Source organism: Podarcis erhardii (genome assembly GCF_964252035.2).
Source record: "Podarcis erhardii genome assembly, chromosome: 7".
NCBI classification, from domain to species: Eukaryota; Metazoa; Chordata; class Lepidosauria; order Squamata; family Lacertidae; genus Podarcis; species Podarcis erhardii.
In genome coordinates, this window is record NC_138511.1 from 75,642,518 (window position 1) to 75,666,219 (window position 23,702).

The 23,702-nt window shown below is 45.9% G+C and overlaps 2 protein-coding genes across 2 annotated transcripts in view; both read right to left on the bottom strand.

Moving 5' to 3' along the window:
* The window catches only part of ATP4A (ATPase H+/K+ transporting subunit alpha), a 31,930-nt gene that overhangs the window by 2,332 nt on the left and 5,896 nt on the right, over positions 1 to 23,702 (bottom strand). The window contains exons 4-21 of the mRNA XM_081868749.1: positions 22,551 to 22,754; positions 22,066 to 22,179; positions 17,388 to 17,522; positions 16,110 to 16,227; positions 15,438 to 15,706; positions 14,725 to 14,923; positions 12,863 to 12,972; positions 11,896 to 12,030; positions 10,783 to 10,975; positions 9,355 to 9,530; positions 7,518 to 7,654; positions 6,069 to 6,219; positions 5,234 to 5,402; positions 4,439 to 4,593; positions 4,210 to 4,333; positions 2,944 to 3,089; positions 1,225 to 1,358; positions 914 to 1,015 (exon numbers count right to left, since the gene is read on the bottom strand). Coding sequence (XP_081724875.1) covers positions 914 to 1,015; positions 1,225 to 1,358; positions 2,944 to 3,089; positions 4,210 to 4,333; positions 4,439 to 4,593; positions 5,234 to 5,402; positions 6,069 to 6,219; positions 7,518 to 7,654; positions 9,355 to 9,530; positions 10,783 to 10,975; positions 11,896 to 12,030; positions 12,863 to 12,972; positions 14,725 to 14,923; positions 15,438 to 15,706; positions 16,110 to 16,227; positions 17,388 to 17,522; positions 22,066 to 22,179; positions 22,551 to 22,754 — 2,771 coding nt within the window. The remainder of the gene's footprint in view (positions 1 to 913; positions 1,016 to 1,224; positions 1,359 to 2,943; positions 3,090 to 4,209; positions 4,334 to 4,438; positions 4,594 to 5,233; positions 5,403 to 6,068; positions 6,220 to 7,517; positions 7,655 to 9,354; positions 9,531 to 10,782; positions 10,976 to 11,895; positions 12,031 to 12,862; positions 12,973 to 14,724; positions 14,924 to 15,437; positions 15,707 to 16,109; positions 16,228 to 17,387; positions 17,523 to 22,065; positions 22,180 to 22,550; positions 22,755 to 23,702) is intronic.
* Positions 5,375 to 23,702, bottom strand: part of LOC309346119 (dispanin subfamily A member 2b-like) — an 81,386-nt gene continuing 63,058 nt past the window's right edge. The window contains exon 3 of the transcript XR_014158395.1: positions 5,375 to 5,718. The gene's annotated coding sequence lies outside the window, so the exon portion shown is untranslated. The remainder of the gene's footprint in view (positions 5,719 to 23,702) is intronic.

Sequence of the window (23,702 nt, forward strand, 5' to 3'; positions counted from 1 at the left end):
ATGATATGCAAATAACCTTGCAAAAAGGGTAACTGTTGCAAAATAAAAGCAGAGTGAAATCTCTTCTGTAATCTAAAAATTAACGAGAGATTTACCAGTAGATCTCAATTTGCCCTTTGCTGGCCTAGGAGATGCTTCCACTAACAGAACAAAGCTGCTGGGCTGCTGTCCATGGTGCTGGGCGAAAGAGAGCCCTATCTACAGTGGTACCTCGCAAGACGAATGCCTCGCAAGACGAAAAACGCGCAAGACGAAAGAGTTTTCCGTTTTTTGAGTCATTCCACAAGACGAATTTCCCTATGGGCTTGCTTCGCAAAACGAAACGTCTTGCGAGTTCTTGCGAGTTTGTTTCCTTTTTCTTAAAGCCGCTAAGCTGTTAATAGCCGCTAAGCCACTAATAGCCGCTAAGCCACTAATAGCCGTGCTTCGCAAGACGAAAAAACCGCAAGACGAAGAGACTCGTGGAACGGATTAATTTCGTCTTGCGAGGCACCACTGTACTGTATACAGTGGCTGTGCTCATCTGCTTTCCCCCTTTCAGGTTAGCATGGAGAATTAGGAAGCTGAGCTGGATGGGTGAGTTAAGTGCTGGCGTCACATCTCTGTACAAGGTGATATCCTAAGTCATACCAAGTCAGGCTACCTTGCTCCATCTATCTGGAGGTGCCATTTTTATACTGATGGACATCTGCTCCAGTTGGCAGAGCAAAATGGTCAGGGGTGATGCTGACCAACAACATCTGGATGGCCCTCCATTGACTGCCTTTTGAGATACATCAGTTCAAAGAAGCCTACTAGCTTTATTAGATCCAGCTGCCCTGCTCTCTTCTACAGAGTATCCTCCATTGGTTGTTCGTTTTTTGGAGTGGCGTGGAGGGCTAAATTTGCCCCATGGAGGCATGTGAGGTCTTACCTTATAGGCATAAAGTTGAAGATGTTGGGCATCCCAGGGCAGTAGCAGAGGAAGCAGCCCAGGCAGAGCTGGAACACGATGGCGATCACCAAGACTTTGTTCCTGAAAAGGGAAGAGGGTGTTTCAGGGTGGGTGGCGAATAGGAAGGCATATGGCTGCTCTTGGTTTCAGCAAAATAGGTAGCATGATTGAGGGGAGATGGGGGCAGGGTGCTTCTATCACAAGAACTTCTGTTACAAGAACGGAAAATGCAGCATATTGTATAGCACAGAACCATGTTTGGCTTGGAGAGTCATTCGGCTCCCACGTACCGGAAGAATCCCTGCTGGAAGACAGAAAGGCGTCTTGTTTTGCGGATGAGCACATCGGCGATCTGGCACATCTCAATGCTGATGAAGAAGACGGTGTAGCAGGTGTACTCCTGGTATAGGCGCTGCCCAAAAGTCTGCAAGTGGGAAGAATCAATCAGTGAGGACGGAGTGATGCTTGGCTATCTTCTGCCCTCTCTCCCTGCACCAGCTGCACTCACCAGCCTAGGGGGCCCAGTGGCGCCTCCTGCAAGGGAAAAGCTGGGCTTCCCATTCCCTACACAGGATCTGGGCTCTGATGGACAACCTGTTGCCTTCTACGTGCTGTTGGGCTGCAACTCCCTACGATGGGCTATGCTGGCTCTTTTGTGAGTCATTCCAATAAACGACGGGGAGCACTACCATTCAGGCAGACGGGAAGCTGCCCCATCAACCTCAGTCTGCTTGCTCCACCTGCCTCCCATCTTAGGTGCAACCCACCCTGGGTGTCAGTGTGCCTCCTGCTCGGTCTCAGTGCTGCCTCATGTGGAACTGAACAAGGAGGAGAAGGAGGAGGAGGAGGACAAAACCAGAATGAGTTGGCTCTGCCTGCCATTGGATCTCTGGCTCCACCTACTGCTGGCCTCCCTGCCTTACGCCCTACCAGTCCTCAAGGGCACCAACCACCCCTGATAAAATACTATACAGTCATACCTCTGGTTACAGATGCTTCAGGTTGTGTTTTTTCGGGCTACGGACCTGCCAAAACCCAGAAGTACTGGAATGGGTTACTTCCGGGTTTTGGTGGTTGTGCATGCGCAGAAGTGCTGAATCGCAACCTGCGCATGCACAGACGCGCCACTGCAGGTTGCAAACGCTGCAGGTTGCAAACGTACATCCCGCACGGATTATGTTCGCAACCCAAGCGTCCACTGTACAGTGGTGCCACGCAAGACAAATGCCTCGCAAGACGGAAAACCCACTAGACGAAAGGGTTTTCCGTTTTGGAGGTGCTTCGCAAAACGAATTTCCTATGGGCTTGCTTCGCAAGATGAAAATGTCTTGCGAGTTCCTGCGGTTTTTCCCCCCTTTCCCCCCCTTTTCCCCAAGCCGCTAAGCCGCTTATCAGCTGATCCGCTAAGCCGCTAAGCCGCTAATAGCACTAATCCGCTAATCCGCTAATGGGCTTGCTTCACAAGACGAAAAAACCGCAAGACGAAGAGACTCGCGGAACGGATTCTTTTCGTCTTGCGAGGCACCACTGTATATGATTTTAGTGATTAGCTGCACTGTCCAGGATCTAGGGCAAACCTTGATGTTTTAAACCTACTCTACCTCTCCATACACAGACGCAAAGTTCCTGCCTGATTAGGGCAATTTAAAGTTGCTGTTGTTTTAAATAATAATTTAACTGATAATTCAGTTAAACATTGTGGGCCACATTCATCACACAGTTTGTGATTTTCAGCAGCTGGCATTCAGAGGCTTACTGCCTCTGACAGTGGAGGTATAGAATCATAGAATTCTAGAATTGGAAGATATAGGCCAACCCAAGGTAGAACACAGGCATCATAGGAAATCAACAGTGTTCTTTCTGCCTTCTCAGTAAGCTGGCCAAGTGCTTCAGGACCCATGTTCTCCTCACATTTCTTTGTCTTTAAATGGGCTGCCTTTCAGAGACAGGACTGTTCCCAACAAAGCAGGACATCTGGAGGCCAGAAGCAGCATGTCTCCTCCACTCACCCACTCTTGTCCGTAGCTATCCTGAACATCTTGGATATGGTCGTTCTCCCAGGCTGCCCGAAGGCCCACACACTTCAGCGGGTACCAGCCTTCCTGGGCCATGGCGGTGAAGTAGTCGGTGAAGCCGGCAAAGGACTGGATGGCTCCTGCGTGGCAGGGAAGAACAAGGGAGTTTGTGTCAGTGGGCGGCCAATCCCAAAGGCTGGTCCATTAGAGCACATGGAGCCACTGCCCCCCTGACCCAAGCTGCCCCCAAACATTCCCAACCTGCCTGCCTGGTGTAGTGGGCCTGGGGTTTGGGGAAGGGCCGTGGACCTGCTACCATTTCTGCAGCAGGGTCTTGGCAGCATCCCTTTCTCCAGAGTCCCAGAGCCACCCAAATCAGCATGAAAGGGGAGCTTTTAAGCCACTGGGAAGAAATGTTACCACCTTTCTTGCTGATTGGAACCAATCAGAGTGAAAGGAGGTGAGTCGGCCACAGAGGATTGGCTCCTCGGGTCTACCCAGAGAAGGTGTGTGGGAAGAACACCAAGGAAGAGAAGTTCCCTTTGCTCCAAAGCTGAGCCCTGAAAATAAGGCACATCAGTTTCAAGAGAACAGTGTGCAAGTTCTGTAATGTACAGTTGACCTTTATGGAAGAAACAACTTTAGTCACTCCGAAAGAAGAAACTGGAGCAGCTTCAGATCATTACCCTGCATGCACTTGCACAGAAAATAGTAGCTCTAGATCAGGGTTTCCCAAATTTGGGTCTCTAGCTGTTTTTGCACTACAGTTCCCATCATCTCCTAGCTAGCAGGACCAATGGTCAGAGATGATAGGAATTGTAGTCCAAAAACAGCTGGAGACCCAAATTTGGGAAACTGATCTAGATGAAAGGTGTCCTGCGGAGATCTGCATGGATACTTGTAGTGGAACCTTAATTATTATTGCATAATTATATGTTTATTTAAGATCTTAGAAGGTTGTATAATCTCAGAAGGGGCGTGGTTGTGAGGGAGCCTGGCTGCGCTCATCATGAACGGATCCTGCACTTCTGAATTTGCCACTGCACAACCGTCCATCACTGCTCAGATGATGTGCCTTTCTCCTCCCCATGTGGTGGCCTCACGGGATAAGGCATGATGGGGCAGGTATCTAAGCCAATTCCTGCCACTCCCTATAGAAACTCCAATCCACATGGAGCCTACCTAGGCTTCCCCGCAACATAGCTTGCTCTCCCCCACTTTCCAACCTCTAGGCTCCCCCCTTTCAGTTCTAATACACACCGATCTGGAAGTAGGAATAGACCGCTAGCGCTTCATTGACCAGACGGTCCCGTCGAGGGTTGCGTGGTTTCAGGTGCATGATGTCGCTCTCAGCCCTTTCATAGGCCAGGGAAACTGAGGGGAACTGTGAAGAGAGATGAGAAAGGTTTTGGTTTTGGAGTTGGGGGTCGGAAACAAGACCGAGGAGCCCTGGGAAAGAGCCTCTGCTGGATTAGTGTTGGCCACTCACAATGTCTGTGCACAGCTCAATAAACAGGATAGTGATACAACCCAGGGGGAGTGGGACACTGACAGTGATGTAGATCAGATAGGGCGTCAGCTCTGGGATGTTCTTGGTTAGGGTGTACGCGATGGATTTCTTGAGATTGTCAAAGATCAGGCGCCCTGAAAGGAAGAAAAGAATGAAAGAAAGATGGCGGTGGGTTTAATGGATGACTCCTGTTGTTGAGCTGGGATTCCTTCCATCAAACTTTTCTGGAGGTTATCTGCGGGTCCCTTCCAGGCCTGCGATTCTGTGTCCAGCAAAGTTTGGAATCTAATAGGCGAAGCTGTTGAGCCAGTCAGACCAGCTTCTTTGTAAGGAAATGGCCGTATCTGGCCAATTCAATGCTCTCATCAGCATCTCAAAGAGTGAGCCTTGTTGCCATAGTGATAGCAAGAGGTTGATGCTGTCCAGGAAGAGGGCAGGCACATCACTGTGTTCTCATCAGCTTACCAGAACACAGTATCAACTTGCTATGTGACCACCCAGCCCCTAAATGGTAAAATCCTCTGCTGTCTTGCATGACACACAGTCAGGGTTCATGCATACCTAGCAGTCCCCTTCAGACATCCCTGGCTAATTTGCTAAGATCTCCCAAGGAGGGACTGCTGGCTTTTCCATGATTAGTGGAATGCCACCTTCTGAGACTTCGGAAGTGGGTCTTCTCGGTGGTGGCACCTACCTTCCCACACGAAGTTGCCACCATCAGATGCTGATGGGCACTAACCCTCCCCCTTGTGCCACAGCCTGCTGAGAACAGACCTTGCTCAACGCCAGTGACGATGGAAGCGAAATTGTCATCCAGCAGGATCATGTCAGCAGCGTTCTTGGCTGCGTCGGATCCGGCAATGCCCATTGCCACACCAATGTCAGCTTTCTTCAGCGCTGGAGAATCATTCACCCCATCTCCTGTTACTGCCACAATAGCACCCTGCGAACAAGGAGAGAGAAAGAGAGAGAGAGATAGATGGATGGGCCTCCTGCAGATGGGAGTTTCATTGCAGGTGCATGCTGTTAATACTTCCGTGACACAATCTTAGCGCATCCGTGGTGGATTTATCCCATTCATGTTGGTTGTTTTATGTTTCCCCAGTGATCCCACATTTACTGCTGTCCTGAGAGGAACAGTGCAACAAAAGTGGGAGATAAACAAACTGGAACATTTTTGAAATACAGTGGTACCTTGGGTTACAGACGCTTCAGGTTACAGACTCCGCTAACCCAGAAATAATACCTCAGGTTAAGAACTTTGCTTCAGGGTGAGAATAGAAATCGTGTGGCGGCAGCTGGAGGCCCCATTAGCTAAAGTGGTACCTCAGGTTAAGAACAGGTTCAGGTTAAGAACGAATTAAGTTCATAACCCAAGATACCACTGTAAAAGGTTACAGGATTGCAGCAGGAAGTTACAGGATGTGCAGTGATTGGCAATGTAGCAGTGTGAACACCCCCAAAACTTTTGCAGTCACAAACAGTATTGAAAGTGGGATTGTGTGTGACTGAAAACTGGAAATGGAGGGAATGATAATCGTATGAGGCAGGTGATCCAAATTCACTGGGCCCACAATACCTTCTGCAGCTAGGGTTTTGTGACCCTTACCAATTTTTGACAGCTTTCCACAATGATGAGCTTCTGCTGTGGGGAGGTACGAGCAAAGACCATCTCTGGGTGCATTTTGAGAATCTCCACCAACTCCTCGGTTTCCATGTCTTTCAGCTGGCCCCCGTTGACCACACAGGCTCGGGCATCCCTAGATGCCGAAGCAGAGAAAGGGAGAGCCCCAGGGTCACATACATAGACAGGGCCTTTGTAGTGGCTGCACCAATAATTGTGGGAAAGTGGCATGGATGGGCCCTTTTCTGATTGCCTTTTTGCTGGCTGGTCAAGACATTCTTATTTCAGCAGCCTTCTGCCTGCTAAGTTCATTTTGACGTGTGATCAATGCCGCTGTTGTATCAGTTGGGTTTTCAATGCGTATTTTATGGATTTGTATAGTTGCAAAACACTTTCCATTTTACATTGTCCTGCAATTTTACATTGTTGAAATCTGCCCTGAGTGATTCATGGGCACTAGAAGGGGTGAGACAAAAGTTTTTTTGTATAAATAAAGAGCCTCAAGTTTTCAAGTGAGAGCCTCTCTTCAGTGACAAACAACACGTAGAGTTGGTGGTTTCAGTGCTGGACAAACACAACTCTGCCCTTCCTTTGTTTCAGTGTGGCTGGCTTACCACATTTTGAAGGAAGTGACCCTCTGTAGATGGAAAACTTCCTCCTGTATGGTGACTATTATACCCAGAGTCACCTAACTGCACTTTGGGATGCTTCTGAGCAGGGTGGATAAAAATCAATGATTTTTTAAAAATAATTTAAAATATCAGATTAAAAAAAATAAAAATTAAAATATCAGATTTTTAAAAATTTAAATTGGATTTTTAAAAATTTAAATCGGATTTTTTAAATAAAATGCTCTTGGATGAAAAAATCTTTCTAAAGATAGTTTTCTGTTTAAGTTACATTATAGTCCAAAGGCTATTCATTAGGAAATAAGAATTTGTTTTAAGTTTTTCATGTGTGCTAAAACTCAGTCTAAGTTGTTGGTTTTTTTTTAAAAAAAGTTTAACCACATCAGTTAACAAACATGGATACATATGCTATAATGTTATTGTTTGAGTTAAATAAATTGTTTAAATTGTTATTAAGGAAATGATTATTTTTTTAAAGTACAGCAGAAAAGTTGTCCCAATATAAACAATTAACTTATTAAACCTCACAATAATTTCATAATTTTCTCTGTTTATGTATTTCTAATAGTACAACCAAATCAGTAATTTTTGATATAACTACTCTGAAAATTTATTATTCCAAAAATGAAACCTTCATCTGGTTTAAATATGACAGTTATACCAGCAACAATGAGTCTTTCTGTAAAAAAAAGAGATTTAAACCAAGTCTTACTGACTAGTGATTTGAATCGTGATTTGAATCAATTCGATTTAAATCAAAGCCACGCTGTTTCTGAGGCAAAGCTCTCTGTGTTTAGATACTAACCGCTTGTTGACCTGCTCCACGGGAATGCGCAGGCGGGTGGCGATGTCTTCGACCGTTTCGCTGCCCTCAGAGATGATGCCCACACTGGCAGCAATGGCCTTTGCGGTGATGGGATGGTCTCCTGTCACCATGATCACCTGGAGAAGACAGGGCAGCGGTTCAAAATGGCCATTCCTGAAGTGAACTTTGGTTGTTGTCGTATCAGCACAGATCAAATAAGCCTGACTGGAAAATGCTGATGAGAATGTTGGTCTAGGTTTGGGGAGGCATCTGCACTATACATATAAAGCACAATGAGACCACTTTAAACTGTCACGGCTTCCCCAAAAGAGTCCTGGGAACTGTAGCTGGTTAAGGGTGATGCTAGGAGATGCTCCTTGCCACTAAAAAACTACAATTCACAGAGTGGATTGTGGGAATTGCAGCACCGTGAGGGAAATAGGGGTCGCCTAGCACCCCTCAAGGCCCTGAACAAGCTACAGTTCCCAAGGTTGTTTGGGGTAAGCCAATGAGTGTTTAAAGTGGTATGATATTGTATGGTGCAGATGGGGGTCCTGGATTCAAATCCTAGCTCATCCATAAAGCTACTTGGGTAGCTGACCTTGGCTCAGTCATAGTCCCTGAGTTTTTCTCAAGGGAGGGTAGGAAATACATGTAGTTTTAATGTCAGGCCCCTGACCTTAAAAAAAAAAAAAGGATTCCCAGTGAATCAGAATTCCATCATTTTATATTTAGGAATGCTCAGTCCCTGCCTCTAATTTAATTATTTATTTAATGATGGTTTGTTTTATTATGGGATGCGGGTGGCGCTGTGAGTTAAACCACTGAGCCTAGGGCTTGCTGATCAGAAGGTCGGTGGTTCGAATCTCTGCAACAGTTCGAAAGCACATCAAAGTGCAAGTGGATAAATAGGTACCGCTCTGGCGAGAAGGTAAATGGCGTTTCCGTGGGCTGCTCTGGTTCGCCAGAAGCGGCTTAGTCATGCTGGCCATATGACACGGAAGCTATATGCCAGCTCCCTCGGCTAATAAAGCGATATGAGCGCCGCAACCCCAGAGTCGGCCACGACTGGACCTAATGGTCAGGGGTCTCTTTACCTTTACTAGTTTGTTTTATTTTTAAGTTTATATCCCACCAAGGTGGCACACACGGTCCCATCCCTCGTCCTCCTGGTGATGTTCATCACGTCTTAGTGGGGATTTGAACTCTGGCCTCCCAAGTCCAAATCTGACATTCTGACCACTAACCCACACTGGCTACATACCACTGCAACTCTATATATGACTAACGGCCACTAGAGATATCATCCCTGTTGCCCATACAAAATGTAAATTATTATTTTTCGCCAAGATGCTTGTTACTAGGGATGACTTAAGACATTTTGCAGCCTGCAGTGAAGAACAAGATGGTGCCCCCAGCCCTGCATGCCTCCCATTTCCACAATCAGAAGCTGGCTGAACTGGCAGGTGAATCTTATTCCAGTATTGCCTAGCCTTGAATCCTCAGATGTTGGACTACAACTCCCATCATCCCTGACCATCGGTCCATTCTGGCTGAGGCTGATGGGAGTTGTTGTAGTCCAACAACATCCGAGGAACCAAGGCTGGGAAAGGCTGCCTAACACTGGTGACAGGATAGTGCGGGTGAAGAACAGACTGTGTCCTGCCCTCCAACAGAGGGGAATGGCACACAGTCTCAGGAGAAATGCTGCCGCTCCTCCCAGCATCTGCCACCTGAGGCAGTGACCTCACTCTATCTAACGATAGGGCCGGCCCTTTTGGTTGCTGTTAATTTTTCCGACGGAGCCAGAAACACCCCGGAACAGCTGGCAGCATACCCGGATGCCAGCGGTGCGGCATTTCATGACAGCATCGGGCACGGTGGCTCTGGGCGGATCAATCATGGAGATGAGGCCTGCAAAGCAGAGCCCACTGGTGGGGAAGTTCATCTCATCACTGTCAAAGTTGTAGCCACGTGGGAACTCGCTCTGGGGAAGGTACAGGTGGCAGAAGCCTGTGGGGAAAGAGAATCACAGTAAGGCCTCTACCAAGGGTGGAAGATGAGAAGAAGAAGAGTTTGGATTTGATATCCTGCTTATCACTACCCTAAGGAGTCTCAAAGTGGCTAACATTCTCCTTTCCCTTCCTCCCCCACAACAAACACTCTGTGAGGCGAGTGAGGCTAAGAGACTTCAAAGTAGTGTGACTAGCCCAAGGTCACCCAGCAGCTGCATGTGGAGGAGCGGAGACGTGAACCCAGTTCCCCAGATTACGAGTCTACCGCTCTTAACCACTACACCACACTTAGAGGCATCATCAGAAAAAGAGGAAACATATCACCAAAGAAGAGGACATGAATCTGCATATAATCTGCATATGGTAGTATTTTCCTTTTCAGTATTGTTTTACTACTAAGTTGTGTGCCACCTTTGGAAGGAAGTGGCAAGGTAGAAATGCAATTAATAATGTGTAGAGATGTGCATTTAGAAATAATTGGGCCACATCCACACCATACATTGAAAGCACTATGCACTTTGAAGAGTCATGGCTTCCCCCAAAGAATTATGGGAGCTGTAGTTTGCTAAGCGTGCTGAGAGTCATTCGGAGACCCCTATATTCCCCCACAGAGCTACAATTCCCAGAGTGGTTTAACAACCAAACACAGAGAATTTGGCTCTGGCTCCACCTACTGTTGGCCTCCTGGCCTCCTACCCTTGTGGTCTCATTGGACACTTACTTAGGAATGTCATAGCTCAGTGGAGAGCACCTGCCTTGCATGCAGAAGGTCCTAGGTTTAATCCCCAGCATCTCCAGGTAGGGCTGGGAGAGATTCTTTATCTAAAACGTTGGACAGCAGTTGCCAGTCAGTGTAGATGATACTGACTTAGATGGGCCAATGGTCCAACTCAGTACAAGGCAACTCCTTGTATTTCAGCCAGTTGACATGCCAGTTGCCAGGATCAGCACAAGTACCGGGCATCCTCAGGATGAGTGCTGGGCGGCTTGGAGCTGTCATTGACATTTCTCACAATGCCCTTTGACGTTCCAACACCCCAAACCATTGTGGGAGAGTGAAATGGGAGCTCCATGTCACTCCTGAGAGCACTGACACAGAAAATCCATGAGAGGGAGAGAGAGTTTTGCTAAGTGTTCCCTCAAATTTATACAGCTGGCTCTGATGGTACCTCAGAATACAGAGCTGGCCTTTATCAGGTCCCAAGTTCTACCAACAGCACCCACACCTACCCCTCACCCTCCCGCCTTACCCAGTACACGCTCGCCCAGCCCGCCAAGGTCCATGTAAGCTGTTTGGAAAGCCTCCTTCCACTGTTCATCGAGGGGCAGCTCTTGACCCTTGATCATGATAGTGGAGCAGCGTTCCAGAATGCGCTCGGGAGCTCCTTTCATCACCATCAGGTAGCGCTGGTCTCGAGGGTCATCGAGCTCATGGATGGACAGCTGGAGCGAAGAAGGGGAGCAGGAGACACAGGAAGACTCGTTCATAAAAATACGCCCTGCGTTTTAGCCTCCTTTCTTTTGCCCTCTTGTTGGGGAGAGCGGGACTGAGGCCTAGTCTAGGCACACGGCAGACAATGGTGCCATCAGGGCAGAACTTTTTTTGGGGGGGCATTCTGCAGAACATCACCCCCAAAAGAGGGGTGGGCTTACGACATGTTGAAGTAAGTGGTGTCATAGGCACTTCTATTCAAAATCCAGAGTCCAAAAAATGAACTAATGGTACACACTGGCAGTGAAACTGGTAGACTGCGCCGCTTCAGGATGTGGGTAGCTCACTCCATTTTTGAATGCATGTGACAAACAAACAACAACAACATCTCCCCACAAGCTGAATACAACAACGAGCAAATTAGAGAGAAAGCTTCAGCCCCGACCTCCTCCTTGCAGTGCTAAACTTCTACTTGCCTGAAGTTTTTCTTTTTTAAAAAAGACAAACATCCCCCCATAGAGCAGCATTCAAAAATGCGACCTTGCATTCTGAAGCGATGTAGTCCACTCCACCACCTTGGCACTCTAGCACAGGGGTGGGGAACCTTTTTATTTTTAGACCGAGGGCCACCTTCCCTTCAAAGCAACCTTGTGGGGGCCGCATGCCAGTGGCGGGTGGAGGGCTGAGGCAAAATCAGGAGCAGCAACCCATGTAAATGTTTCCTAAGTCCTTCATCTACGCCAGCAAGGGGCGTTATCAGAGGTGAAGCTTGCTTTGCGGTCAGGGTTGGTGAGCACAGAAAAGAACTGGGCCTTTATGGGCCAATGGGCTGCCTCAGAGTTTTCTGCAGTTCATTCTGAGATAACTGAACAAGGGTGGCTGAGGCTGGCAAAGGCCTAGTCAGCCCTTCGGAGCAGAGTCAGCAGCTGACCTGGAACTTGTTGGTAGAGTTGAAGGGGATCTCGCAGGCTTTCTTGTAGCGGTCCCGGTACTCCATCACGTTGCCCAGGGTGATCTCGGAGAACTTCAGCAAGGCTGTCTCTGAGGCGTCTCCGATGACGATCCGCTGGGGTCGGATGCCAAAGAGAAAATGGACATAGGTCAGTACAGCTGAAATGCAGTGCCATTTGGGGGGCGAGGAGAGAAAAGGCACATTTTAGGACCAGCCCTGATGATCTGGAGACACCGCCTCCACAAAAGGGACTGACAAGTTTACTTACAGATTGGCTGGAGATGGAAGAGTCTCTGAGCATAAGAAGAAGGCTATTGCCACACATGTAGGATTGGTGGGCAGGGTGCAGGCTCCTCCAGGCTTGATTTGACACAAACAAGCACCAGAGATACAGTCTTCCCCCAACCCTGGGTCCTCAGATGCTGTTGGACCACCTCCCATCATCCCTGAGCATTTGCCAAGCAGGTTGTGCACGATGGGCTTTGTAGTGTTTTCCCTATATGTTATTATATTGTGAATCGCTTCAGGATGCCTTATGGGAAGCGATTCACAAATAGAACAAAGAACAATAGTTCAACAGTACCTCTGTCTGCTTATCGATGGATTTGGTTGATTCAATAATATATGATATTATTACTCCTTAAGATTCATTTCACCCATGAGAGTAATGGCTTTTATGTTATTCTGTGTTTAAAGGCTTCTATTTTTATTGTACCAGCCTGATGTGTAGTTGTGGTACTGTTGTTGCTGCTGTTAACCCAAGAATGTGTTTTTTTTAACTCGCTTTTCTTGCTTTAATTAAAAAGTATATTATTATTTTAAGCAAATATTTTTTAAATTACTATTTGAAACATTAGCTTCAGCTAAATTGCTGCATTGTGTACTTTTGGACTGCACATTTACTAGCAGAAACGTATTCCAGCCATATCCCATTGCTCTTCCTTACCTTTGGGACAGGGACGCTATCCTGGCCTGATTTGAAAAAGGCTCGGTTGCAGAGGCTCACCACTTTGCAGAGAGCTCTCCACGTCTCAGAGGACTGATCAAAACTTTGCCCTGGAAGGCACAAAATGAGACAGAGTGAGGGGAGGTGGCACTAATAGTTTTTTTCTGTATCAGACGGCTTAGGACCGAGTTATCCAAAGGATTGCTTTCACCCATATGAACCAGCCTGGGCCATGACATTAGCCTCAGAGGCCTTGCTCGCTGCAAGCATTTAATGATTCTAATGAATTGGTATATTGGTGTCCATTATAGTTCAGATATTATTGATTTATTTGAGGTGCCTGTGGTCCCTACCCTTTGCCCAAGAGTCCCAGGGAGGCCAACCATTACATTAGCACCTTAGAGACCAAGTTTTTTCTAGGTATAAGCTTTCGTGTGCATGCACACTTCTTCAGATACTCTGCAACAGAAGTCACCAGACCCTTATATATAGAGGGAGGACATAAATGTGACATCAGGAATCACAAGACAGAGAAACCAGTAGGAGAACACTTCAATCTCACAGGACATTCAATACAAGATATAAAAGCAGCTGTCTTATTACAAAAGAATTTCAGAAACAGACTTGAAAGAGAAGTTGCTGAATTACAACTTATTACTAAACTGAAAACAATGGAGAGACCTGGTCCGAATAGAGATAGTGGATTCTTGTCTCATTATACATGCTAAAGCTATTTTTGGTCATCTGCATACTATCTCTTGCTTTTTCCTGTAGGACTAATAGCAGTAATTAACAGTCGTCAACAGGTTTACCATACCCATTGAGACAATCACCCATCTCCTACTACCCTTCTGAGAAATACCCCACCCCACCCTCCCTCTATATATAAGGGTCTGGTGGTTTCTGTTTCAGAGTATCTGAAGAAGTGTGCATGCACACGAAAGCTTATACCCAGAACAAATTTAGTTGGTCTCTAAGGTACTACTGTGTCAGACCAACATGGCTACCTACCTGAAATTAAAATAACAATTGACATGGTGACACTGCATGGTGGTTTCTGACATCAAGGAGCAAGTTTCTGGCTGTGTTTGGATATGATTGGTCATGCTGGGTGGCAGGAGGAGGGAGCTGACAGCCATGGCCACCTGCTGGACTGCTTCTAAGTAGGATGGCAGGCAGGTGGGGGCTGACTGGGAGAAGACTGAAGATGGTGGAACAGTGCCCTATTCGCTCTAATGGACCAGCCTCCTGTTACGATATGGATGCAATGGAGCTGCAAAGTGCTAGCTTGAAAAGTAAACATCATGGGAATGTTGGGACTGCCCGTGGGAAACAGAGGGACAGTCAATTCACAGTGCGAAGCACCGGAATTAGCTCAGAGTGTAATATGAGCTCTTCCGTTTGTTCCTCTTCAGGAAGTGTTTGTCACTAGACTGCTGGAGTTTGAAGAGAGCAGTCATGTTTTTTGTAATGCAGCAAAGACAAAAATAAAGGCATGTAAATATGTTTCTGTCTATCTCTTTCCCCTGCCAGGGGGCAGGAAAGAGGGGGGGTGTTCTTCTCACGCTGAGAAGGATCGCCTATTGCGACCTAGCCTGGATCTTGCTGGGGAATGCAGCCAGAGAGGTCAACAGGGAATCATGCCGGGTGCCTGGGAGAGTTGCCAGTTTCTCCTGATAAAGGCTTGATTTCCGACACTTCCACCAATAGCCATGGATGATGGGAACTGTAGTCCAACAACACACATATTCCGTACCCCTGATTTAAATCAATTGACCCTGCCTTTCCTGGCCAACCCTATCCATTAGTCTCTCGGACACAAGTGCCTCTGGCCCAGCATTTGTGAAGCCCAGACTCTGCACCTGACTGATCTTCTGTGGTGTCCGCTGTATGGATCTGGTTGTCAAACCAAAGGTGGGAGACAGTCATGCGGTTCTGAGTGAGAGTCCCTGTTTTATCAGAGCAGATGACAGAAGTTGAGCCCAGCGTCTCGACAGCCTCCAAGTTCTTCACCACACAGTTCTTCCGGGCTAGGCGTTTGGCTGTGAGGGAAAGACAAACCTATGAAGAAAGAGAGAGAGACAAAGACAGAGAGATGGAAATGTAGAAAACTTCAGCTGAAAATACTTATAATGAAGGAAAGGTTACCGTGTTTCAGGCTTTGAGGCTGCATACTACCACACTAAATGACATTTGAAATACATTTCTCTCCTCAAAGAATTCTGGGAATTGTAGTTTATCCCTCATAGAGTTGCAATTCCCAGCAACCCTGTACAATCTACAATGCCCAGAATTCATTGAGGGGCAAAATTTGCTTTGAATGTGCTTCAGAGGAATAGCGTGTACGCAACGTTTGTTAAAAGTGAGCAAGAGGGGCATGATAAATCTATGAAGATTATGCATAATATGAAGAAAGTGGACAGGGGAATTTAGTTTTCTCTCTTTCTCATAAATCTGTAACTCTGAGGCATCCACTGAAGCTGAATGTTGGAAGATTTGGGACAGACAAAAGAAACATGTCGAAGGCTACATGTTCCCCACCCCTGCCCTAAAACCAAGGGAGAGTGATACTTACAGTGACAGTTGCCAGAAGGCCCTCGGGGACGTATGCCACCACAATGGCCATGAAGAAGACCATGGCCTTAAGAAAGGGGTATCCAATCACCATGGCGACCACAAAGAAGGTGGCCCCAAAGAAGATGGCCAAGCCGGCAATGATGTCGACAAAGTGCTCTATCTCGATGGCGATGGGTGTCTTCTCATTCTCCACGCCCGAGGCCAGGCTGGCAATGCGCCCAATGATGGTACGGTCCCCAGTGTTAATGATGATACCCGTGGCTGTGCCTGAGAGGACACAGGCAGATAAACAGAGCTGGTATGGGTTCATAAATGTGACCCCCTAAACTTCTTTAGGTAGGGGAATGTCCAGATGGCCAGGCCCCCCAGGGTGCATTCTTCACGATGGGAAACCATTTGTAAAGACTCTGTGTGGATTTGGGCCAAGTCCTGCCAGCTTTGTAGATCACGGGAAGCAGCGATGGTTGAGCAGCTTTTAATGGTCCTCCCACTGCCTCACTCAGGATGAAGACCCTCAAGAAAAGTGGTCAAGGACTGCATACTGGCAGTGGGCAGGGCCAAATCCGAAAGCAGGACCATAATATAGATATATGCACTACACACACACACACACACACACACACACACACACACTGCCCACCCATTCACACACACTTGGACACCTTCCTACCTTCTAAGCACATGGTAGAGAAGAAGGCAATGTTTCTAGTTTCCAGGGGGCTCTCGTGGGTGCATTCGGGGGCTCTTGTCTGAGGCTCTGATTCCCCAGTCAGAGAGGAATTATCCACCTGAAAGGGAGAGAGAGAAGCATGGTTCATGCATGTGGCTATTTGCCATGGACTGCCTCTCCCCACATGAACTGACATGGTCCTCACTGAGATAATCATCTGAGGCCCTTCTTTGTGTGCCCTCTCTATGGCACACTAGAAGGAGCCTTTTCAGTGGTGGCCCCCTGCTTGTGGAACGCTCTCCCCATGGAGGCATACCTGACACCATCTTTATGTACTTTTATGTTACAGGCAAATATTTTTCTCTTTATCTGGGCTTTGTTCATTAATTTCAAGGGTGGAATGGTGGCCTCTGTTAGAGGGGCATATCTGCAGAACTGTGTCTTTAACTTTCCCCCTTGGTTTTATAAATGTAATTTGTTTTGCGCCACTCTGTGAGAAAAGGGATTAATGAATATTGATATTAATATCAAAAGCCCTTGCCTACCCCTCACTTTCCTCCCTGAAATTTACCCTCCTGCACCAACACGGCATTCTAGAAAGGTGGGTTTTATCCAATGTTTGTTAGCCTCAGAGTAGACCCTTGGAAATTAAAGGACATCATCACCTTAGGCCCATCAATTTCAGTGGGTGTATTCTGAGCAGAATTGAGTTGGATACAAACTCTTTGCATGTAACGAACAGGTGAGTATGGACGCCTGGATAGGTGAAAATTCGTTGGCAGGGAGGGATTTGTTTAGGTAAAAGCGGCTGGTGGGGGAAGGGTGAAGCACTGTGCTGCAGTTGCATAGGAGAAGGAGAAGGGTGAAGCCCTGTGCTTCTCTGCTGCAACTGCGTAGAAGTGGCTATCAGGATTCACATGCTCCAAGTGACCAAGTAATGCGTCAGCTCCCTTCCCAGTCCCATCTTGTCCAGCACTTTCTTCTCACAGTGGCCAAGCAGATGCTTCTGGGAAGTCCCCAAGCTAGGTTGTAGCCTTCTTGCATTGTCTTTCTCCAACAACAGGCATACTGCCTCAGATAGTGGAAGTGGTACATAGCCATCATACGTTGTAGCTATTGGTAGCCTTGTCTTCCATGAATTTATCTACTTCTCCCCAGGCAAAAAACAACAACCAGACTTTATGGTTTGCTTCATCCAGGAGAGGGCAGCAGAGGCACAAGCTACGAGAAGGTAGGTTTTGCTTAGAATTTCCCCCTTCCCACAAAGGTCTTGTGTACCTTGCAGCCTTGCGAGGTGATAATCCTGATGTCTGCTGGGACTCGGTCTCCCCCTTTGATCTCCACCAGGTCGCCCACCACCAGCTGATTGGCGTTGATCTGGAACTTGTCGCCATCTCGAATCACTGTGGCTTGCTGTGGTCGGGAGGAACAAGAGTCAGACGTTAAAACTTGGAAACCTATAAATCAAACCACACCTCCAGATGGGACTATTGTAATGCGGGGCGCGGGTGGCGCTGTGGTCAAAACCACTGTGCCTCTTGGGCTTGCCGATCAGAAGGTTGGCTGTTCGAATCCCCACCACGGGGTGAGCTCCCATTGCTCTGTCCCAACCTAGCAATTTGAAAGCACGCCAGTGCAAGTAGATAATTAGGTACTGCTGTGGCGGAAAGGTTAATGGCATTTCCGTGCACTCTGGTTTCTGTCACAGTGTTCCGTTGCGCCAGAAGCAGTTTGGTCATGCTGGCCACATGCCCTGGAAAGCTGCCTGTGGACAAACGTCGGCTCCCTCGGCCTCAAAGTGAGATGAGTGCCACAACCCCACTGGACTTAACCATCCAGGGGTCCTTTACCTTTACCTATTGTAATGCACTGTATTTCAGCCTGCTGCCATGATCATACAGCACCTCTGCTGAAATAGCAGCACTGGCTGGTAATTTGCTGCCTAGCCATGGCTGTCTACACATTACTGCTTATTCTGGTTCCAGTGTTCTCCCACTGCTGGTGTTTTTGAAGCTGAATAGTCATGACACAGTCCACAGTCCACAGTCCATAGGTGTCTTGTAGCTATCTCGCAGTTTACCCATCAACATCTTCTGCCTCATCCCTTTAACTGAAGATGCTTGGGATCAAACTTATTATTATTGTTGTTGTTGTTGCTTAGTCGTGTCCGACTCTTTGTGACCCCATGGACCAGAGCACGCCAGGCACTCCTTATTATTATTTTTTTTAATAAATATTTATTAAGGTTTTTAAATATAAATGCACATAATAAACAATCTTATTTCTTTTACAACAATTTCAACACTTCTTTGGACTCCCTCACGTCTCCCGCTCCCATTTACATCGTTAACATTTTTTTCCAAACAAATTATCAACTTGTTTACAATCTCATGTCCACTCATTCAAATATAATCTAGCACTTCTTCCAAAAATTTTTATATTTTCTTTAGTCTCACTTATCATCAAATTTAGATCTAGTTTAGTGGTGACCAGTTTTTTATAATCTAGCATCCTTCTTAACATTCAACCAAATTACAATGTTTTTGTAGATACATCTTGAATTTCTCCCAGTCTTCCTCCAATTTCTCTTCTCCCAGATCACGGATTCTGCCGGTCATCTCGGCCAGTTGCATATAGTCCATCAGCTGCATCTGCCACTCTTCCAGTGTGGGTAGATCTTGGGTTTTCCAGTTTTTTGCGATGAGAATCCTTGCTGCCGTTGTTGCATACATGAAAAATGTTCGATCCTTCTTTAACACCTTCTGGCCGACAATGCCCAGAAGAAAGGCCTCTGGTTTCTTTGTGAAGGTATACTTAAATACCTTTTTCAGCTCATTATATATCATTTCCCAGAAGACCTTCACCTTAGGGCATGTCCACCAGAGGTGAAAGAATGTTCCTTCATTTTCTTTACATTTCCAACATTTATTATCAGACGAATGGTATATTTTGGCAAGTTTAACTGGGGTCATGTACCATCTATATATCATTTTCATAACATTTTCCTTCAGAGCATTACATGCGGTGAAGTTCAGCCCAGTGGTCCACAACCTTTCCCAGTCCTCAAACATAATGTTATGCCCAATGTCCTGTGCCCATTTTATCATAGCCGATTTAACCATTTCGTCTTGTGTATTCCACTTTAGCAGCAAGTTATACATTCTAGATAATACCTTGGTCTTTGGTTCTAACAATTCTGTTTCTAACTTCGATTTCTCCACCTGGAACCCTAACTTTTTGTCATTTTTAAAAACTTCTTTAATCTGAGCATAATGTAACCAGTCTCGCACCTTATCCTTCATTTTCTCCAAACTCTGCAATTTCCAATTGTCTCCATCTTTCTCTAATATTTCCCAATATTTTGGCCATTTGGCCTCCATATTGGGTCTTTTTCGGGCCTTAGCTTCCAGAGGTGAAAGCCACCTTGGAGTTTTATTTTCCAATAAGTCTTTATATTTTGTCCAGACATTAAACACTGCTTTCCTGACAATATGGTTCTTAAAGGCCTTATTGATCTTAACTTTGTCATACCATAGATATGCATGCCAACCAAAAGCATTGTTAAAACCTTCCAGGTCCAACACGTCAGTGTCTTCGAGAAGTAGCCAGTCTTTTAGCCAGCAAAAAGCTGCGGCTTCATAGTACAACTTTAAGTCTGGCAGGGCAAAGCCCCCTCTTTCTTTCGCATCTGTTAATATCTTAAACTTAATTCTGGGCTTTTTGCCCTGCCAGACAAATTTAGATATATCTTTCTGCCACTTCCGGAAGCACTCCGTTTTGTCCACAATCTGTAATGTTTGAAACAAAAACAGCATTTTTGGCAATACATTCATCTTAATAGCAGCAATTCGGCCTAACAAAGAAAGCTTCAATTTTGTCCAACTATCCAAGTCTCTCTTAATTTCAGACCAACATTTTTCATAGTTATCCTTGAATAGACTCAGGTTTTTTGCTGTTATGTTTACCCCTAGGTACTTTACCTTTTTAACCATAGTTAATTCTGTTTCTCTCTGAAACCGTTCTGACTCTATGTCTGTCAAGTTTTTTCCCAACACTTTAGTTTTCTGTTTGTTTAATTTAAATCCCGCCACCCGACCAAAGTCCTGTATCAATTGTAATACTCTTTTCGTACTAGATTCTGGCTCCTGCAGGGTCAAAACTAGGTCATCTGCAAAAGCTTTAAGTTTGTATTGTTTCGCTCCGACCTGAATCCCTTCCACCAACCGGTCCCCTCTAATCATATTCAAGAGCACCTCCAGAACCGAGATAAATAACAAAGGGGAAATCGGGCAGCCTTGTCGTGTTCCTTTTTCAATTTTGAACTCTTCTGTAACCACATTGTTAACTATCAGTTTGGCCTTTTGTTCTGAATATATCGCATCAATCCCATTCTCAAACCCCCGTCCCACTCCCATTTCTTTCAAATTTCCCTTCATGAATTTCCAAGAAATATTATCAAAGGCCTTCTCCGCATCTATAAAAATTAACACTGCTTTTGTATTTATATCTGTTTGCAAAAGTTCCAAAATGTCAATAATGTTCCTAGTGTTAGCAAACATATGTCTACCTGGGAGAAAGCCTGCCTGGTCTTTATGAATTACTTCATTAAGAACTCTTTTAAGTCTACTTGCCAAAATGTCTGCAAATATTTTGTAATCCACATTCAGAAGGGAAATGGGACGATAGTTTTTGAGTTGTGTCTTTTCAGTTTCAGATTTTGGTATCAATGTGATGAAAGCTTCCTTCCACGATTCCGGCGCCTTCTTCCCTTCCATAATTTCATTACAGACCTCCATCATTGGTTGGATCAGATAGTCTTTTAATGTCTTATAATACTTGGAGGTCAAGCCATCTGGCCCTGGAGATTTGCCCAGTTGCATGTTCTGAATAGCTTGTTCAATCTCTTGTTGTGTTATTTTGTTATTCAGGATTACTCTGTTTTCTTGTGACAACTTTGTTAGTCCATTTCTTTCCAAAAATTGTTTAATCTCAACCTCATCTTGCGGCCCCTGAGTGTATAATTTTTTGAAGTATCTCTGGAAACACTTTCTAATTTCCATGGGGTTCTGAATATTTCTTCCTTCAATTTCTAGGTTTGTAACTGTATTTAATTTCTGTCTCTTCTTCAACTGCCAAGCAAGCAGTTTCCCACATTTATTCGCCGATTCAAAAGTTTTTTGTTTCATTAATTTAATCTTCCATTCTATTTCTTGGTTTATCAATTTGGAATACTGTGCTTAGTATAATTTAATTTCTCTCAGAATCGGCTGTGACTTCGGGTTTGATCTTAATTTCTTCTCCAATTCTTTAATTTTCTGCAAGATCTTATCTTTCCTTTCATTTTGTGTCCTTTTCTTTACGGCGTTCTGTTGTATCAAGAACCCCCGCCAGGCACTCCTTATTATTATTATTACTCCTTATTAATAATAACAATTATTAATTAGATTTATATACAGCCCTTCATCATAAGATTTCAGAGTGGTTCGCAGAATAAAATATAGGATAAAAACAAGTTTAAGGTTCCTGCTTGGTGCAATGAATTCTTCCTTCCATATGCTAACAGAAACTCTTTCCCAGAAGATTAAGAGAAGTCAGGGGAACTCTGAATTCCCTCATTTAATTGATCTTAACAAAATAAGTTACTGACCACAGAAGAAAGCACTCAAAGCATGAAGTCTGCTGCTGAGCTATGATTTCTTTCCTTCAACTATTTGGGTGCAGCAGGAGTAGAAAAGATGAATTGCTCCCTCTTACATTCCTTTAGTCTCCTATGACTATTTTTCATTAAAAGAAAGAAAGAAAGAAAGAAAGAACTTGGAATTGCCAGTTTCACTTCTACAAATTACAGGAGCCTGATCTGTGGTTGTGTGTGCACACCTGCGTGTAAACCTGGCCTGATCCTTCACTGCCTTCAGCCACATTTGCAACAGCAGTCACCCAGGAACTTTCCCCTTACCTGCGGCACTAGATTCTTGAAGCTCGCAATGATGTTGGTGCTTTTGAATTCCTGGTAGTAGCCGAAGCAGCCGGTCACGACCACGACAGCAATGAGAGCAATAGCCAAGTATAGCTATATGGGGAAATAAGCAAAAAAGAGCCTATGATATTTGTGTAGTATTTTGTCGCTCCAGCAGCTGTTATGCCTTCAGTTTCCACTTTAAAATTCTGCATTTGTTGGAGCATCACTGCTGGGTGACCTGAACCTCACCACCTTTCGCTCACCAGTTTTATTTCTCGCCACTGTGTATTTCTCGCCTCCTCATAGCATCTTTTAAGTCAGGGATGCAGAGGGGAATGGACAACAGGGCCCTCCAGGTGTCATAGGACTCCAGCTCCCATCAGCCCCAGCCAGGATGGCCAAAGCTCAGGGATGATGGGAGTTGTAGTCCAGTCACACCTGGAGGGACTACAGCTTCTCCCAGCCCTGCTTTCGGCACTTACGTTGTCTGCACTGGTGAGGTCACCTTGCCCGAGCTGGATGCCAAAGGCAATGAGGCAGATGGCTGCTGCCACCCACATGAGACACTGCAGCCCCCCGGCCAGCTGGCGGGCAAACTTCACATACTCAGGAGTGCCCTTGGGGGGCTTCAGCTCATTGGGGCCATCACGAAGAAGGATCTCTCCTGCCACAGTGCTGCTCAGGCCCTGGAAGTAGAGAGAAGGGGAGGCAGGGCCATTAGAAATACTTCCCCCCAGGACTGGAGTTGGGGAATAGACAATTCTGAGTCCCTAGCTTGTCCTCTGCTTTGACAGTCCCAAATATTTGGGTCCAAGAAGGCTACCTCCCTGAAGTGTAGGTGGGTTCCCATGAGGCAAGACAGAGTGATAACAGGAAGAACTTTTATTGAACTACATCACTGGGAAACAGAGTCAAAACAACTGCTTATACAGTGGTAACTTGGGTTACATACACTTCAGGTTACATTCGCTTCAGGTTACAGACTCTGCTAACCCAGAAATAGTACCTTGGGTTAAGAACTTTGCTTCAGGATGAGAACAGAAATCGTGCTCTGGTGGCCCCATTAGCTAAAGTGGTGCTTCAGGTTAAGAACAGTTTCAGGTTAAGAACGGACCTCCGGAACAAATTAAGTACGTAACCAGAGGTACCACTGTATACATTTCTGTAAGCCTGGGCCACTCCCACTCCCAACTTGATTGGCTGTCTAAACTTCCAGACTGCGAATCACGACTCAGAGTTCAAGGGCCAATGGCAGAGGCCCAAATCCTGAAATGTTCTGTGATTGGACAACATGTATCGAATCAGAACACAGGCGCTCAGAATCCTTAGTCCAGACTCAAGCTCAGGCAAACACAGACCACTGAAAACACAACACTCCCCAAAGCCCATTTGGTGGCTGTGCTATAGCTGGAGGCAGTAATGCTTCTCAATCAACAATTTCTGGAAGCTACAGGAGGGGAGAAGACTCATGTTCTCAGGTCCTGCTGGAGGGTTTTCCCACAGCTATCTGAGTGGCTGCTGTGAGAACAGGATGAAAGATTACATTGGCCTGATCCAGTAGGCTGTTCTTATGTTCGTTTACTCCCAAGACTATGAAGCGCGTTCCAAAGAGATCATGAAAGCAAATGTGGGTT